This window comes from Stegodyphus dumicola, chromosome 5, assembly GCF_044657685.1.
Source record: "Stegodyphus dumicola isolate Sdum_Otavi_A_Nest chromosome 5, ASM4465768v1".
Classification (NCBI taxonomy): Eukaryota; Metazoa; Arthropoda; class Arachnida; order Araneae; family Eresidae; genus Stegodyphus; species Stegodyphus dumicola.
The window spans coordinates 213607538-213627263 of record NC_140772.1 but is presented as its reverse complement, the minus strand read 5'-3'; the positions used below and the strand labels follow the sequence as shown (position 1 = coordinate 213627263).

The following is a 19726-nucleotide window of genomic DNA, read 5'->3' as shown; positions in this document are numbered from 1 at the left end:
AGTTGTTGAAATGTTGACTCATGAATTTCTTTCCGTTCGAGTATTTCCGGTTGTTTGTTTTTCGTGAGTTCTGTGAGTGGATAGGCGAACTCTGCATGCCCTGGGATATAATCATGGTAATAATTACGTAATCCTAACAGACTTTTAAGATATCTTTTCGTTTTCAGCGTTTCCAGCTTCTTGATTGCCTCTATTTTCTCGGGATCTGGTCGATGTTTTCCTGATCCAATAATGTGTCCTAAATATTTAATTTGAGGTTTTGCAAACGAACATTTCTTCGAATTGATAGTAAATCCAAGTGACTCTAGTTTGGTGAAAACTTTATCCAGATCTTGGAGATGAGTGTCGAAATCTGTTGAAAATATAGCTATGTCGTCAATATTGGCTCTTGAAAATTGTTGAAATTCTTTCAGCGCCTTATTCATCACTCTCTGAAAAGTTGCTGCTGCGTTCCTTAGTCCAAAGGGTAGCACTTTAAACTGATATTGATCTCGATGAGTTTTGAAGGATGTGTACTCTTTACTTTGTTCCTCCATGGGAATTGTCCAATATCCTTTCAGTAAATCCAAAGTTGTTATGACGTTGGCTCTTCCTATACTGTACATTAAATCAATGGTGTTTTGCATAGGACAGTCATCATAGGAAAGTCGAAAAACAAACAACCGGAAAGTCATCTGGCTTCGTCACTGCATTCAAGGCTTGATAATCTAGACACAATCTGATATTTCCATCTTTTTTGCTTACACAAACTACTGGATGAGCTATTTCTGCATTACTTTCTACTATGAGTCCCGATTTCAATAATTCTTCCACTTCTTCGTCGACCTTGGTTTTCAATGCTTCAGGAATCCTATAAATGTAAGATTTCTTCCTCTCCATATTGGGTATTAATCTAATTTTATGAGCTTCAGCTTTAACTATATTCAGCTTACCGGTGAATAGTGCTCGATGTTTATTGATAAGAGCTATCAATTTTCTTCTTTGCTGCGGATTTAAATTTTCTAAATTCAGATTTGCATCTATTTTAAGATCTTCCAGGGGGGTCGAGAGATCTTTTCCTGGCAAAGTTATAATTTCTCCAAATTCTTCTTCATCTTCAAATATCACTCCAAACTGCATTGACACTAGCTTGGAATTTTCAAATTTTATTTGCCTGAACATGTTTGTTCTTTCCATCAGATAGTTTTACTTTATAGGAATGAGGTTAGCAATGATTCACGATTTCTCCTGATCCAGTCCATCATGCATAGAGTTCATTATTTGAGTCTGGTATGAGTAAATAAACTTGTTCTCTGATTTTGAAATTTTTTGGTATTGATCTCCGATTAAAGTAGTCAGTATATTTTGTTTATCACTTGCAATTAAATTGGCTTTTTCAACTGCTTGTTCTAATCTTATTTTTAAATGCTGTAAGTAATTCACTGCCGATTCACTTAGATCAGGTGGTATAGGTATTTCTCCTGACCATGAAGACTTCAGTACTGCTAAAGGACCTCTTGGTTGTCTTCCATACATCAGCTGAAATGTTGAGACACCCATGGTGCAGTTTGGTACTTCTCTGTATGCAAAGAGAAGGAATGGGATGTGCTTATCCCAATTCAAAGGATCAGTCCTGATGACATGATGTAACATTTGCTTGAAGGACTTGTTCCATCTTTCCACTAATCCATTTGAAGCACTATAAGCAGGTGTAGAGAACCTAGGGTGAGAACCTAGTCTTTTCTGGAATTCTTTAGTTAATTTTGAAACAAAGTTACTTCCGTTGTGACTAGCTATTGTATTAGGGATTCCTGTTCTCATGAAAATCTCTAAAAGCACGTCGCAAGTGGCTTTTGTTGTCAAGCTCCTCAGTGGAATGGCTTCTGGCTATTGAGGATGTTGATCTACCAGGCATAACACATATTTATGTTTCCTAGCAGAGGGAGGTTCAATAGGTCCAGTAACGTCAATGTTAACTGTTTCGAAAGGTAATCCTGGCCTTCTGACCGGTGTGATGGAAATCTTGTCAGATCGCTTTTCTGGACTCTTCAACTGACAATCCTTGTATGTTTTACAAAAAATTTCAACATCTTGTGCTAATCCAGGCCAAAAAAAATAAATATCATATTCATTCCTTTGTTTTTCTTATTCCAAGATGTGCACTGAAAATGGAACCATGTGCTAATTCCAACACTTGTGCTCTTCTACTAAGCGGAAGCACTAACTGAAAAACGGTCTGTCCTAATATTTTTTCTTGGTGATGTAACAAATGATCTATAAATAAATAATTTCCTTTTTTTTTTTCTATAGCTAGCTTCCATGCTTCTCTCAGCGAGGAACAGTTAGCTTGCTCTTCGCGTAGACGTTCAGCAGACGACAAGTCTGTGTTTACGCAAACACTCGCCTTCTCCCCTTCCTCCTCTTCGTTTTTCTTCTTCATAAGCATTAGCGGGGGAAAGTCGACGCTGTCGTTTGACTGTGCATTGCCGAATAAATTTTGCATGTTTTCGCATCCGTAATTATTTCTTTCTGCGTTGGATTCTTCTGCCACAGGATTAATCAACATCACCTCATTCTCACAACTCCTACCACATCAGACTTACTACTGTCATGTGCCTTCAGGCATCTCTTCAAGAGCTGGTAACAGCGCGCTTTGCATGCTACCCCAGCAATAATTGTTTGGATCTGATCGAACAGTTGGTGTATTTCTGGAGTTATTAGGCAAGGCACATTTAGCTTATCAGTCACTGCAATTAATGTATCCACAAAATTAAATATATTGCTTCCATGATCTTTATGATAAATAGGTACATGGCAAACTTTTGCTTCAATTGGTTGTCCGAAAGCAGGTGTTAGCAATATTTTACCTCCTTCTCTCTCCTCTAAATCTGGAATGAGGAATGAATGTACAATTGTTATCTGCGTTCCAGAGTCTACGATAGCTTCGATTTTCTCAGATTTAATAAAAATATCTACTTTTTGCAGTGGTTGAATGATGCGTTCTGCGAATTTGGATCGTAGATGGGATGAGTCTACTTTAGCTACGATGGCTTCTTCTTTTGATGTTCTGTTTGACCTTTTTTGAGTTTTGGAATCATCCTTTCCCTTCCTATTTACTGCAGTTTCGTTCTTTCTTCTTTTGTCTGGGCAATCTCTTGTGATGTGTTGACCGTTTCTACAAATATAACATTCCTTTCTTCTCACGTGAGATCCTTCTTGTTTTGAATATTCTTTTCTCATGGGTGGCGGAACATATTTATCTTGTGTACATGTTGTATCCATATGAATCTCGGTGATCGCTTAATTCCATTTTGAACTTCATTGAAAGATTTTCCTTTGGCTGTGAAATAAATATCACATTCTGTAGCTAATTCTTGAGGCTTCAGCCATTTATTTCCTTGGCATATTGCGACGTGTGCGGCTGTTTCTTCATCTAAAGCTTGGAATAATTTATCCGAAATAAATAACTCCTTGAGTGTTTCGAAATTCTTTATTTCTCTTGACTTGCAGTAATAGTCCCATGTAGCTGTTAGCCTTGAAGCGAACTGGATATGCATTCCTTGGAATAATGTTTAGTTCTTCTGAAGTTTTCTAAACAGGTTTGAGGAGTAGGTTGGTATTCCTACAGAACAAGAGTTTTCACTTTTTCGTAATTTTGCAGATCTTCCTCCTTTATATAAACAAGAACATTTGAAGCTTTTCCTCCAATTAATTTCAATAATATTTTCGATTTGTATTCTTCGGGAACCTTCTTGTCCTTAAATGCTCTTTCGATAGAATCGAAAAATATATTCCATGCTTCTGCTCTCTTCGGTACTGGTATAGTCAGTGTTTCTACTCCTTTGATCAGCTTGTCGAGGGAAATTTCAGTTTCTCGTTCTGTGTTTTGGATTGAAGGTGTTGGACTTCTACTTCCTTCATTTTGAGTTGCTCGAATCTTCGCTAATTCTATTTTGTGTTTTCTTTCTGTTTTTAATCTTTCTTCTTCCATTTGTATTCTTTCCATTTCTTCTTTTATTTTTCTGTTCTCCACTGTAGTAACCAGAATTTCTTTCACAAAGTCAGCATCTTCGATGTATTCCTTGCTATTCTAGAGTTTGTGTTTCAGTTCTACCAGCTTCAAATCTGGGGATGCTTCTTCGCCAATTTCCAATAGAACTGTTACTAAATCCTCTTTCTTTGCGTTTTTGAACATTTTCTTCTATTTTCCTTTAGAATCAAGCTTTTCGAACTCTTGATTAAATAATTCTCATGTTTCTACTCCCTTTTGCAAATGTGTACTTCTTTCGTAAGTTAGGCTTAATGTTACTGCTTCGGTTTTCAACGCCCTAAGCTTCTAACCTCTCTGGTTCTCGTAAGAGAGTGTGTTGTAATGACTTTGTGGCTCAATAAGGCACCACTTAACGAGACAAAACAAACATTTATTAAAAATATGGTTCAAAGCATAATAGTAAGCTCAGAGCAGTACGTCGTTCTTACCGCATAGCGAAATCTACTACCTTCCTCTTCCGAGGCTAACATGCAACTCCCTTCAAATACCTTAACCCTTCTTGGAGAAGAGCTACATGCGCCACGCACGCTCTGTTGATCTCCAAACAGTCACCAGATATCACACACATTATGCTAGTTAGTAGAGACTATAAAGCTTATGAGTAAAAACAAAATATATCATTAATTAGCCTTCATAAGCAATTGTCACAGTTTTTCAAAATCGTGTGTATTGAATCTTTCAATAACGTATTATGTTTATTATTATTTTCTGCCTTTCAGTAAAAGTCTTGTTTTATGAATCTGAAATTTTTTGCAAGAAGATTCAGATTTAATGTTGTGCATGTATAATTAATAGGAAGTTATAAGAATAGATTTTAATTGTGAATGTTACATGAATTCTAAAATATTTCTTTATAATGCTGTTTTTTAGTACAAGAACATAGCATGCAGATTTAGAAATAAATTTGAAATTTTTAGAAAATTATTGTGTTTAATGTCCTATTTATTTTTAGTAAAGGTTTTTCTTACACCTATGTAGTTCCTTTAGAGCATGAAAAATATTAGGCAATTAGAATTGAATGTAGCAAAACTGTTTTCCTTAAAAAAAAAAAAAAAAAAAAAGTGTAATCATCTAACTACTTTTTTCATACACTTATTTTACGTAAATGTCACTACTATTGATAATGGTAATTTCTTAAAAAAGTAAATTATTAATAATATTAGGCTTACTTAATATTTTGATTCTATGTAAATATGAGTGCCTTTATTTAAAAATTGTCGATTATTTCTGGTAAAAAGCTTAAGAATTTCAGGAATTTGTGTCTTCACGAGGATACTTTTCTTGTATTCTGTTATCCTTACATTCATGTTGTAATTATTTTCCTGGTGATTATAGCCTGCTGTTGCAATAATCAGCATTTGAAACAACTGTTTATCATGTAAACGAAAAAAAGTAGCAAAATATTGGCACAGGAAGGATTCAGGCCCTTCCACAATTGAATGACTATTTGAAACTCCCTTTTGACTATGCAATTATTTTTTTCTATTAGAGCCATACCACTTGGCATTTTTTTTTTTTTTCCCTCCTTCATATTTTCTTTGTGCAAAGTGTCTAAATTTTGTTTTGGCTTTTTTCCTGAATGGATTCTTCTTTACTGCACTGGACTTCATGACTGTGGATTTGCCAAAAGATGAAGATATGGCTATCCTATTTTGCAAGAAAAAAGTGTTCTTCATCATAAAAAAGGGGTAAGAAAAAAAAAGAGTGTATTTAAATAACCACCACATAAAATTAAAATGTGATTTAAAGTCAAAATGGGTATGTAATCTTCATTTTTGGCAGAAAGCAGAAGGTGCTCGACTACAAGTAGGGCTTCTTGAATCATGCATTTCTTTTTTACTGCTGTATGGTACATTTACATAGACTATTCAGAAAGTAACTTATGTTTTAGAATAAAAGAAAAACAAATGAAAGTAAACATGCATGGACGCCTGCATGCTATTCCTCCTTATCACCGAAGCGCTGTGTTGCAAGCCAGGCACACGCAAGTGTCTCACAAGTGACGAACTTTACCCAAGTCTCATCTCCTGTTACAACACGATTAAGAAGTGAATCACTGTTCATGGTACACTCGGAGAAATGTCAAAGCTGCTGCCATGTGCTGCTTTTTGTGGTCTTCTGACAAGAGTTTTGGTACCCATCTGGCAAAAAAATTGTGATAGCCTAGATCTTGCATCACAACACCAAACAATAAAGTTCGTGAAATTTGATGAAATTCTGAAATTGTGAAGTAGTGGATTTCACGAATCTTTTCAGTGATTTTTTTCTACGATTGAGCATTAACAATGCTCGCCCAGCCACTTCACGCTTCCTCGTGAAAATTTGTGCGACCAATCTTAAACATGACGCACCATTGTCTCATTCTGGCTTCACTCATTATGTCGTTTCCATACACCGTACAAAGTTCCCAATAAATTTCAATTGCTCCCAGGTGTTTTACTTCGCAGCTGGTGGAATTTTCTATTCTATATTTTAAACATTCACAGTGAGCAAAGCAGAGGCAATACATGCCATCAACAATTACAACCAGATGCATAAGAATTCAGTAGACACTCCAATACCAAGATGGGGATATTAGCACTATCTCTCACCACGCAGCAGCGAAACGTAAGTTGCTTTGTGAATAGCCCTCATATATATAGTGTTAAGAGTAAATGTTATGGAGTTTTGTGAATCAAAGCTTGCTTTAAATTAATCACAATACACGATTAATTGGAATAATTACATAAGAGCTGAATGTTAAAATTGATAAATTCAAAAAAAAAATGTCAAAATTGCTGAAAACTTATTAAAAAAGAAAAAATTAATTATGTATACAACATGCTTTCCCTGCAGTGAGTTTTTGAAGGATCTTGTTTGAAAACTAAAGAATGTTTCTTGTTGTTGTTCATAAAATTTCTGTTTTGCCTAGTATCAAGCCAAGGCATAGGGAAAGAAGCAGGAAAAAATACTCTAGTATGATATTTAAAATGCTTAATATGGCTTTTATGGAAATATACTGACTATCCTTCCCTAAAGGATCAAGAGACTAAAATTACTGAATTTAACATGAGTGCTAAATGAATTTTTTTCTTTTACAACATAACCTTCTTGTCATTACATTGTTACATAATTTCCCCCCTGCTGTCATAATATAATAAAGTAGGTAATTTAATGTTGGTCTTCGTTATCCTTCAGCTTGCTTCATTTTTAAAGAAAATGGCAATCATCAGATAGTTCAGAAAATTACCTTGCACATTTTAAAGTTTTATTTTATAATAGATCAGTAATATGATTGGTTCATGAGAGGTTTAACATCTGAAATAAATTACTATTTCATTTGCTTTTAATATACAGTACAAAGTCCATAATCCGGACAACCATTATCCGAAATGATCTATAATCTGGACCTCAAAGCCACAAACTTTTTTTTATGCTTTACGCATGCACGAAATGCATTTATGCATGCACATTTAATGTATAACAGATGGTATAAGCTAGGCTAAAATTATCATTACTGATTCTAAGGCATTTTAATTAATGTTGCAGATTGTGCTGTTCCTTAATCTTCTAATTGGATCCGGTTTATTATTTTTTGAAGACTGTTAGAGCAATTTTATAAAAATTAAGCTTGAACTTTCGATTATATCAAAAAGAGTTTCCAATTCTGGAGCTGCCAAAGGATCTACAAAGCGAAAGCATGTTCGATGTACCGCTTCCAATAGTGAACAAAGTGACAGAGAGGTTATTGAAAACGAAAAAATTTCAATTGACAAGTTAGTCGGTATTTTTGACACAGCAATTACAGGACTTGAACAGTAGAACTTTGTAACTGAACAAGAAATTATGTCTGTGTATAGAATTAAAGAGAAAGTATTAGCACAAAAAAATGAAGCAACTTAAACAAGTTACATTGAAAGAAATGTTTAATAAAGTAAAATAAATATTAAGCTTTTTTTGTAACTTCTGATACCCTTTAGATCATAATTGCTCATTATTTCATAAATTATGGTTTCATATTTTGAATTGTATAATTTCTGCATGCCATCTTACCAGATTTAAATTGATGATCTATAATCCAGAAAAACCCCTAATCCGGAATCGGCGAAGTCCCTACGAGTTCGGATTATGAACTTTGTACCGTATAAGTTTTTAACCTAGTCCATTTAGCATGAAAGGGTGATTTATATATTTAGTGAGTCTTTGCTTTCTTGTGTAGCATTTGTATTTAAAACCTAAATTAAATTTCTTTTTTCAGACCTGATGATGCTAAGAATGAAGTGATAAAACCGGATACTATTGTAAAGAATCTTGCTCATCTGGTTGATATGTTAGTTCTAAAATCTAAGCGTGAAAACTCAGCAAAATGTAATCCAGAGAATTCGCACAAATATCCTCAAGACCATAAAAAACAAATGAATCGAACTCCTAAGCCTATGGAACAGCCACCTGTTCCTGTTCCAGTTCATTGTGACATTTTTCCATTTAGATTTGGTGCAGGACCTGATGGCAGTTAATGGAGGTATCATATTGACTGTGTTTATTTATACTTTGAACTGAGTTCAAATTAGTAGTATTTTGTTAAACCCTGTGACAAAATCAGTTGTTTATCAATAACTGACTCAATAAGCAGCTCTGCTGTAAGTTTTGTTCAAATTAGTTAATGACTGATAAAAAGAGGGTGTCATCACTTATCATATTCAAATACAGTGTATTTTGGTGACATCATTTGTTAAAAATATGTTAGTTTCCAGTTTTCTAGACATACCCTCTGAGTGGCATGGCATCTTGGTTCTGCTCATGGAGACCTGTATTTAAACAGCTTCTGTAAGCTGTATTTTTATAATTTATTTTAGTCTCTGCTTTCAAAAACTTCAGTTCATTAACCCTTTCTGGCATGCTATCTTTTAAATTTGGAATTTTGATTTAAAAAAAAAAAAAAAAAAAAAAAAGGTAAGCAGTCTAATTAGGCCTAGAGGAGTACACAAGTAAAATTTTGTGAACATAGCACTTATCGTTTTAATTCTGTGAGTGTGCCTGCCACACTGATTGGATAGAGTTTCAAAAAGAGTGTTGAAATGAGCATTGCTGGGAAGCGCATAAAAGAGTAAGAGAATTTGCCTACGATTAAAAAACACTAGATTCTGAATACAGCAGCATATTTAGCACTATCCAGGGTTTGATATGGGGAGACCTGCTACTCTACACCCTAAAAAGTAACTTGGGTATATGATATTTAGATTTCATATTTACACTTTAGTCTATTTTTTTCAGGGTGGTACTTTTCGAAGAAAGTGACACCACCCTTGACAAAGCACAATACAATATTGCTTGTTTTGCTCATGTACTGGGATTCACTATCTGAAAACAATTCGTGTAGCACTTTCAGTGCTTTAGAAATGGTCAGCCCTCTCTGATCCGTTTGGAAAATAATTAAAAATCCGAAAAAAAATAAAATAATAATATTATATCTACAATTAGAAATTATAAACTATAAAATCAAATTAAATAAATGTCTACAATTCAAAACTATTAAATGTAGTGCTAGCGAAACTTTGAACGAAAGCGAAAGAGAAAAAGAAAACTGCTCTAGTGAAAAACAAAACAGCTAACTGATAAAATTACCGTTGACCTTCAAAAAATCACCCCAACAATTTGTTAGTTGATAACCAAACATCCCCTCAAAAAAAAGAGGGAAAAAAAGAGAGGGAGAAATGAACAAAGAGAAAAACAGGAAATGAAACATAGATGTGGACCCACCTTTCCGTTATCAATGAACTGACCGATGAGATGCAAAGAAACAAAGAATACAGACCCCTAGTTGTCCTAGATTATCAATGAGCCCATCCTGGGCACACCTGGTGTTTGCCGTTTGATTTTAGGCAAGATTTCAAGGTAAAAATTTAAAACTAATATAGAATAAGGAGATTAGCATACAACCAAAAAAATAACATAAATAATACATATAAATAATACATATAAAAAATAACATAAATAACACACAAAATAATGATTATTGAAAAGTCAAACAACAAGAATCAGTGTTATATTTGTAAATTTTGCAAGACTAGTTTTGATGATTTGACTATAGAACCAACATCCTCAGCTGCCAAAGTGCAAAAATGCAATTTTTGCTTGTTATTTTAACCTAAATTATAGGAGCTCCAAACAGGCCTTTTTTTACTTCCTTGTACAAAGTAAAAAGGAAGTATTGTAATCGCGAAAAGTTTCAGGCAGCATATTTCAACGAAAATATCCATTTTGACCTCTATCGAATGCAATTTAACAATGTTTTTGCATGATATCTGTACTTAAGGACAGAATAAAATACTCTTTTCCTTCGAAAAAATTATAAAACTGCTTTAAAATGAATTCTGAAGAGAATTCTTCGTGGCGTCTGTACGAACGTACGTACGTATCTCGCAAAACTCAAAAACGAGTAGCCTCAGAATGTTGAAATTTTGTATATAGGACTGCTATAACATGTAGATGTGCACCTCGTATTTTGGTTGCAATCGGCCGCATAAAAATAATGTATATAAATATATTTATATATATATCCACTCTGTTACCCGGCTCAGTGATCTCAGTTTCTTTACTCTTATATGTTTGTAAATTATACATTTTTTGCTTTAAAAATGATTGTAGTATGTTGTTTTTATCTTCCGATTAAGGTTTTTATGCCTTTAGTAAATCTGTATGCAATATTTTTAGAATTATCAACAATTTTAAAGTTGTCTAAGTGCCGCTAAGCCTTTTTTTTATGGCGGCCATTGATGTTTACATTTGAAACAGGAGACTAGTGGATTTGTTGCCAATCTAGAGAAACTTAGCTTTGCAACAACAAAGATAACACATTCATTTATTATTGCCAATTAAATCATGCTTAATTCTTTCTGGAACTTTTTCGAGGAAATAAGTGTTTAAGATTTACTCCATAATTTTTAATATAGATATTTTGAGTTTTTATGTATTTTTGCCTTCTCGCGAAGTGAGAACTGAATTAATTAAATGAGAAATACTCAATCGTCTGTGAAAAACTGTTTCTTTTTTTGTTTTGTTTGCTTAATTTCTTTTATACATCATTCTAGCTTTATTATAGTATTTGAATAGAACATGTGGCAATGATTAGAGAATTCTATTCTTTAAATGATATAAATTTTGTGCATTATGAGTTATAATATGAACAAAATATATAAGTTAACTTTTATATAATTATTGGATTATATAACAGTTAACTTAGTTTCCATTATATAATTATTATATAAGTTAACTATTATATAATTATTAATACTGGTAAGTGAATCTAGCGCCGAGTGTCGCTATGGTAAACAAATACTAGAGTGAATTTTAAAAAATGGATTTATTCTATTGTTGTATATGCGCTGTTGGCGAAGTAGATTTAATTCAATCCGATAAGTTTAAATGAAATGCAAGAAAAAATGTGCATAATTTAATATTCTGTACAAGGAAGTCATGTGGTGTACACATCAGATTTTTTATATTTACATTATTAAAGAAAATAAAAAAGCAGAATATTTTAAATTATAATCTAAGTGACATACCAAGTGTAAAAAATTCTCATGGCCAGATAAGGTTGGTCATGCCACTCAGGGAGTTAAAATATTCTAGTTTTATGTAATATTTTTTTTTTTTAGATATATATATATATATATATATATATATATATGGATTCCTTTTAAATTTGCGAAAGATCATGCTAATTTTCTAAAGCATAACATATTACTTATCAGCAATAATTAAAATGTGTTTTTCTTGTAGTAAAATGAGCACTTGAGAAACTGTGAAATATGTATATAAATTATAAATTGTTATAAAAACTTTAATTTTATTTTGTTAAGATAAAATTCTATCTTGTTTAATTTTATCTTGTTAATTTTATCTTATTCCATTAATTAATTCTAGCAGGAATTTTTTTTACAGAAACCTAATGTAATTTTTGTTATATTTTATGGGCTATTTAATCAAATTTTTTCTGTGAAACTAGGAAATTATACCTGTTTCTTTTAAACATGAATTAAATAGACCTTTAAACTCATACAGCAATTTAAAATGTTGCAGGTAATGTATTAAATTTCTTTCTTGGTGAATGTTTTTTAAAAAGCGGAAATATTTCATATGCACTTTAAACTCCAAACAAGTGTATGTTTGTGATAAAAGTATGTGTATACAAGAATTACTAAATACCGCAGTATGTTTAAAAAAAATATTAGGTCTACCGGAAAGTTATGTCCTTTTCATGACAACAATTTTCGACACATAAGTACATGTTTATTTGTTGTATGTTCGGCTCTCTATTTTTATTGCTCAATGCATACATACTGAAGTAGCAAGTTAACTAAAACAAAGTTGATTCACGTTAATTTTAAGTGTGCAGCGATAGTGTACCCATGGCCACTGATAAAGTTCATTTATGCCACTGTATTTTATACGAATTTCTTCAAGGAAGAAATGCTACAGAAGCATGTAGAAATTTATTGAAAGTGTTTGGTGAAGATACAGTTTCTGATAAGGAATGCAGAAGATGGTTCGAAAAATTTGAAACAGGTGATTTCAAACTTTCTGATAAGCCACGTTCATCTTTGATTGGTGACGGTGTTGTTACAACCATGTTGGAGCAAGATCCTTTTGTGACAACATCAGAGATCACAGAAAGGCTTAATTCAGATCAACAAACCATTTCGAACCATATTCGGAAGATAGGATTTTGGTGTGGAAATATTCAAGACGGGTGCCACATGAATTAAGTCAGAAGAATTTGGATGATCGAGTCGTCATATGCACATCTCTGTTTGCTTTGAACAAAATGAAGCCATTCTTGAACTGGATGATAACTGGAAATGAAAAGTGGATCGCCCACAGAAACATCATAAGGGAAAGAGCATATCGTGAACCCAGAAAACCTAGCCCTCCAACCTTTAAACCAAATTTGACCCTGAATAATGAGAATGTTGTGTATATGTTGGGGCATTCTAGGACAGTACATTATGAGCTTTTAAAACCAAACAAAAAGCTCAATTCAGAGAAGTGCTGTCAGCAATTAGACAATTTTAAGGACAACAGTCCAAGAAAAGAGGCGGGCGATTTTCAGTGGGAAGGCATTGTGCTGCATCATGATCATGCCAGGCCACATGCTGCTGCTTTGGGGACTCGTCAAAAAATTGCAGAACTAGGCTGGAAATTTCTGTCACATACACCATATTCCCCGGACTTAGCACCCTCTGATTATCACTTGTTTTTTTCCTTACAAAATTTTTTGAAGGGCAAAAAATTCAAAAATGAAATAGATGTCAAACAAGCACCAGCTCAATTTTTCGCATCAAAAGTTACATCATTTTTAAAAAATGGGATATACAAATTGCCCTTCTGCTGGCAGAAGTCATTAATAATAATGGTAATTATATTATTTTAATAAAGTTTATTGATGGTAAGAAAAGTTTGTATTTTCTTTTATTCCAAAAACAGACAGAACTTTCCGGTAGACCATATATCATTTCTTTAGTATTCATTGAGCCTTATGATAAATATAAAATGGTTGCAAATTTAAAATTTTTCTTTAAAAAAACTGTTAAGAATGCAAAGAGTGCAATTTTTTTTTTTTTTTTTCAAATTTTTTGTTATTGTTAAATAGTTCATCTTACTATTATTTCCATCATTTATGCATACCAAATATATTTTTCTACCATTAAATTCCTTATCCTGTTATCATCAGCTTCTGCACTTTCTTGACTGAAACATTTCTGAGTTTTTTCATTATTGTTTTAAATCTGTGAATACTTTTTTATGCTAACATTTTAATCTTAACATAATATGCATTTTGGTATGATGTCAAAGTGAAAGATGAGGTTTTATATAGCAGAGGATTAGAAGAGGAATAGGTAGTGGAATTTTCACTCTAGTTATAGAATTAAGAAGTGGTGAACCCTCTTATCATCTGAAATGCAATATGTTTAAAATGATTAGATTTTAAAATGAAAAAAAAAAAAGAAAGAAAGAAAAAAGAAAAAAAGAAAATACACTGGTAGAAGAAATTAAAGGAAAAGTTATAAAATCCCATCTAAATTGAATGATTTTCAGTTAAGGACATGAATCTCATATCCTTAACTTGCTTTAAAATGAAGCTTAAGGCTTGAAGTCCTTAACTAGCTTTAACTTATCATGCTCAACATACCTGGAAAATACAGAATTAACTTATTTCTGCAAAAAATAAATTTAAGAATCTTAAGAAATGTGATATAAAGGGAAGTAGGGAAAAGTTGGTGTAGCAACTTTTTAGAAATACATTAAAAAAATAATTTGTGTAGTCACCCCTAACCAAAATGCAAGCTTTTTAGTGATTTTCCATGCTGTGTGTTCGATTGTCCAGAATTTCTTGCTGTAGCAAAGTGTATTTGCAATGTTGAGTGCCTTGGGGCTTCTGGAGAATGCTAGATAGTGGCTGCAGTGACGTAAGTCAGCATCCTAGTGCAGCCCACAAATGGTCTGTCTGATGTAAATCTGAAAAATATGCTGGTTACTTCCATCCACTGGGTTCCACTGCCTCAAGATAATCAATCAGTAGTGCAGCATGATGGTGATGAGTATTAGCGTACCAGTTGCACAATTCCCCCAAACTACCTGGTATAAGGATCAAGAAGCCCATCTGTATATTCAGCATTCGTATTTGCGCTTGTAAAAGTATCTAGATCAGTATGCCCGTTCAAAACAATCTTCGGATAACATGATTCCACTGCCTTTTTACTAATGTCTTTCATGGGTATTATTAGGCTTCTTGCACTTGCTTTGTTTCACTTCCTGCAGACTGTAGGACAATCTGGAACCATTCTGTAAACAAAAAATTCGATTTTCTAATAAAGAGAACTCAGCTGTATTCCAATCCTGATGATCTCTGCATCTCTGCAGCCAGGAATATTTCAGCTTAAAGTTAATCAGAAACAAATTGTGGATTTTCTTACATATAGCCCTCTCTTATGCAGCCTGTCACTTGTGATATAAAATAACTCACATTTGTTTTCGAATACTTGCATTATTAAAATTTATTTATTTAATATATTTGGGCCTGATACATTTTGTATTTTATTTTAAGCCTTGCTTGTTGTAAAATTAATATCATCAAAATATTCTTTGTGCCGCCCAACAGGGATATAGTGGTTAGAGACGCTGACTGCTGTACCAAAGAGCACAGGCTCGAATTCAAGAGAAGGCATAGATGTTTGTAAATGTGTGGTGTCTATGCGGCAAGGAGGCTCTCTAAATAAGCAGCAAGCCCAAAATCTTAGCGAGAGGTTTGTGGTAGGGGAAGAGCACATGAAATTCATCCTGGCTAGAAAGCCAGGATGAATTTCATGGGCTTGTGCTGATGATACCATGAGATAAGTAACAACAACAACAGGACAAATATCCCTTGTAATAAAATAATTTATTCAAAAAGTGTTAATCAGTAACTCGCATAAAAATTCAAACATTCCAAACTTCTGCTGGAATGTTTTGGTAGACAATTTCTCTTGCTATAAAAGTTTGTTTTAAATGAAAATACATCACAAGAATTATTGTCTGCATTTGTAAATTTGTACCTGTTTAGCAAAATATATTAAAGGTTCCATATCTGAAGTGAACATGGCGAGATGTTACACATTAATGACCAATTCTGTTAGAAATTGAATAGTTCAGCTTTTTAAATATGAAAATCTAATACAAATATCCAAAGAATTCTGTAAATTTTAAATTTAGTAAATTCATTAAATTTAGTAAAGCATTTAACTATTTTTGATATAATAAAATGGTGAAAATTGTAGGGAACTGTGAAAACGCACCTAAGTCCTAACCACATTCCAACCTAACACCAAGGAGCCACAGATTTACTGTATAAAAAATCAAACTTGATGCAGAAGTTAATACTGTAAAATATTCAGCTGGCTCAGGAAAAAGATTTGCGATAAAAGTTAACCCTAAAGCTTTTAGAAGAATTATTTAGGTCATATGAAAAAAAATGGACAATCAACAAGTGGGCGAGTCTAAACTATTGAAACTAATATAGATTCGAATAAATATATATATTAATGAAAACCTGTGCATAAGGCATATGCAAGAAAACTTGTAATGCAAAATATATTCAAGTTCCATCAGAATAATGACCCTAAACATACAGCTGTAAATGTTTCCATGTGATTATTATGTAACTGCCCTGAAGTTAACAAAACGTCTCCATATTCTTCAGACTTAAATCCTCTGGAATATTATATAAAGTGAGTTGGAGAGAAGTACATGGCACTTCTTTGAAATGGTTTCAATAAATGTAATTCAACTTTCATAAATTTTCAATAAATAAATTTCAACTTCTTTGAAATGGCATGGTACTTCTTTTAAAGCTCTACTAAAAGCAATTCTTATGTAGGAATGGAGCAAATAGAATATTCTTACATGAAAAAATTAGTTGAATCCATGCATGAAAAGTGTAATTTTAGCTAAAGGATACCCAATGGAATATTATGTCCCATTATATTCATATTTTTGTTAAATATAAACAGTTTATTCACAGTGTCTGAATACTTATGTGAACCGAATGAGATGATCAATAGTATATGTAAAAGAAAAATAGAGTGATTTTGCTAATATTTATTGATAGAGTTTTGCAAATAAAACTGAAAAACGCAAGTATTCGAAAACAGTTGTGAATCCCTGCATTCCCTGCATCTGGATAGTTGAGTTCCTATAGCTGCAGCAAACTCCTTTGCAATCCTGGTTGGTCTCAGTTCTGTATCATAATGGTCCTGAGAGTTTATAGTGACATATTTGTGTTTGTTGTGGCAAGGCATCAACCTTCACTTGGTTGCCTATATGCATCAGCAGTATCTTTAAACCATTTCTAGATTCTTGATGTGAGGATTTTAAATATTTTTGAAGCCTTTACAGACCACTGTCAGTACCTGTACTGCTTCCATTCTCCCAGTTGCACATCATTACTCAAAATCATTAAATGCTTTCTCAGCTACATGTTCCACCTTCCACATGTGATAATTTTTTCCACCTATTTATACAGTCCTTGACATTAGAATTTGAACCAGCCCCTTGTACAGTCTGTCTATCATAAGAAAAGCTCTCGCCAGTTAGTCTGCAGCTGTCTGTTGCCATAAAAACGAGTCTTGACCCATTTTCCTTAGGAGTGTCTTGAAGACGAATGATAAACTCTTTTCGCCTCAGCAAATAGTCACCAAAAACAAAATAAAGCAACCCTTGGTTCGCCCCTATTTGAAATATACTAGCCCTGTTGCTATAGCAACCACCATCTGGCAGACACTGTGGCAGGAACTGTTCTTCACGTAGACAGACAATAGCCCTTTTCACCTATGCTGAAAGAATGGAAGCAAAAATAGTATATTTTTGTGTAGTGAAGGTGAATTCCATTGGACTGCATGATAATGTTGAGCTTATGCCAATCAATGACCTTTCATTGGACTTAATAGAATAAACATGAAGCACCTTTTTATAATTGTTGATCTAATTTTTCCTACCAGTATATTACATGCTAATAATATAGCATTTTACTTTTTATTCTTTACATTATAATTACTATTAAATTGTCTTTAAATTACCTGTCTTAAGTAATATGACCCCTTTTTTCCCCTTAATAAATACAGAATTCAACACATAATGTGTATCCTGTGTTCTTTTCTATATTGACGCTTATGCAACAGAAGTGTCCCTTCAGCTGAAATGCTGCCTTTCAACTATACAACCATCAAAATGTATAACAAAATACATGCCTGTAATGTATATACAATGTATTTTGTTTTTGAACTAATTTATTAATGTAAAATTGTGTGATAGAACATTTTGTATATATTTCTTTTTTTAAAATATTTATGGAAAATTACATAAATTGGTGTTCAATCTTGAAAATACTATTGTAAATTTTTTTGTATGATTGATAATTCTTAATTTTATTAAGAATCTTCTTTGGCATTTTTGATAAAAATTTTTTCAGATAAATCATGTTTAGTAAATTATGTTTACATTTGCACCAGCAACCAAGGATCAAAATATAAAAATATTTGCCAATTTCACAGTGTCTTCTTGAGCATACTTATTCATTTGCATCAATATTCTGCAAATGTTAATGTCTGACAATAATGTGCATAAGTCCATTTTATGTCCAATTTGTACCATTTATTAGTGCATAAAGAAATTGATGCATAAATAGAATAGACTTCCAGTGCTTGAGTCTGTTGCATGTGATTATACATGATATTAAGTCTAATATATTTTTAGTACACAAAGTATGAATTAAATACTTGTATTTCTACTGCTTCCTACACTTGTCTTTTTACTTATGAAATAACTATGTCTTTTATATTGAAAATTGAGTTTTTTCATAAAATCCTGATATAAGATTTAGCCCAATTTTCAATCAGAGATCCTCAACATGCAGTTTTTCTTTGACCTTTATTCCTTTGGTTTCATAACAAGGTTAATTTTTATAGCTTTTTTTATATTTTCAATTTTTTACACAATTGAAAAATATCTTTGAGGCATCAATATAATATAATATTCTTTATTGTGATTATTTAAAAAATATCAAGAACTGTACATATATTAGTTTTTCATGTATATTTTGAATACAGTTTGTATTCTGACAAAATCTTAAATTTTACTCACTGCCCATAATTTACATTTCTTTGGAAAGAAAACCAAGGAAGGATACTGGTGCATATAAACATAATAAATACTATTCTATGTTTGAAATTAATGACTTCTGTTAGAGAGATTTCAGGGCATTACCTTTTTAACAACCATCAATTTTGTAAATTCTTTATTAAAACTCCAGAATGTACTAAATTTTAATATGAAGGGTTACCAAAGGTTCTGAACTAGGGGTTAATTTCATAGTTTCAAGGGGAATGCAGTCAGTTTTTTATTTGCTTATTAAGTATTTACATTTATGAATATAAAAATCTACTTTTATTTCAGTTTTGGTATTTGTGAACATTTTATGTACATTTTCATGTTTAATTTATAAAACGCGACAAAAAATAATATGAATTTAAATAAATATACAAGTATTTTTCAAGTTTTTGAAAATAGGAGGGAATGATTGCCTTGCAGTGATCAAGGGATGGATGCATGAACAAAAAAGATTGAGAACCACTGAGTTACATAAATACAATATATGAAGTTATATTTATAATTTAGGTAAAAAAAAGGCTTTAATTCTGCATACTTTGTATCATCTTGTTATTATGTAACAAACCCCTTGCCATTGCTTTTTAATATGTACTTAAAAAAGTGCAGTTTAAGTAAAATTTGAGAATTATCTGCATAGTGCTGCAGGTTTGTTCAGTAGATATATTTTACTGAATATCTTATTTATGTAAATGTTTTGTATTTATTTTCTTGTAAGTAAATTTGCACCTTTATCATATTTGATTTTTTCAAATATGAAAAGAGATGCATGAAACAAAATTGTCTTGTGTTTTTTTTATCCTAATAAATACATCTTTAATTCTACTTATAATAGAAATAACTGTAAAGAGCATTCAAAATTATATATATATATTTCTTTTTATAAACGCAAATTAATCCCAGAATTTGTTTCAACTTTCTTTTGGCTTGAGTTTTAATATCCATGTATTACTGATTTCTGAAATGCACAATATTTCTAGCACTTTTTTCTTTCCAATCTAATGGAAAATATTTAAT

At 32.3% G+C, this 19726-nt stretch overlaps 1 protein-coding gene across 2 annotated transcripts in view; it reads left to right on the top strand.

The window, feature by feature from the left end:
- The window catches only part of LOC118190319 (uncharacterized), a 74914-nt gene extending 55611 nt beyond the window's left edge, over positions 1 to 19303 (top strand). For both annotated transcript variants that reach the window (XM_035361016.2, XM_035361015.2), the window contains exon 11: positions 8268 to 19303. In XM_035361016.2, coding sequence (XP_035216907.1) covers positions 8268 to 8526 — 259 coding nt within the window. In that variant the 3' untranslated portion in view covers positions 8527 to 19303. The remainder of the gene's footprint in view (positions 1 to 8267) is intronic.
- The last annotated feature ends 423 nt before the right edge of the window (positions 19304 to 19726 follow it).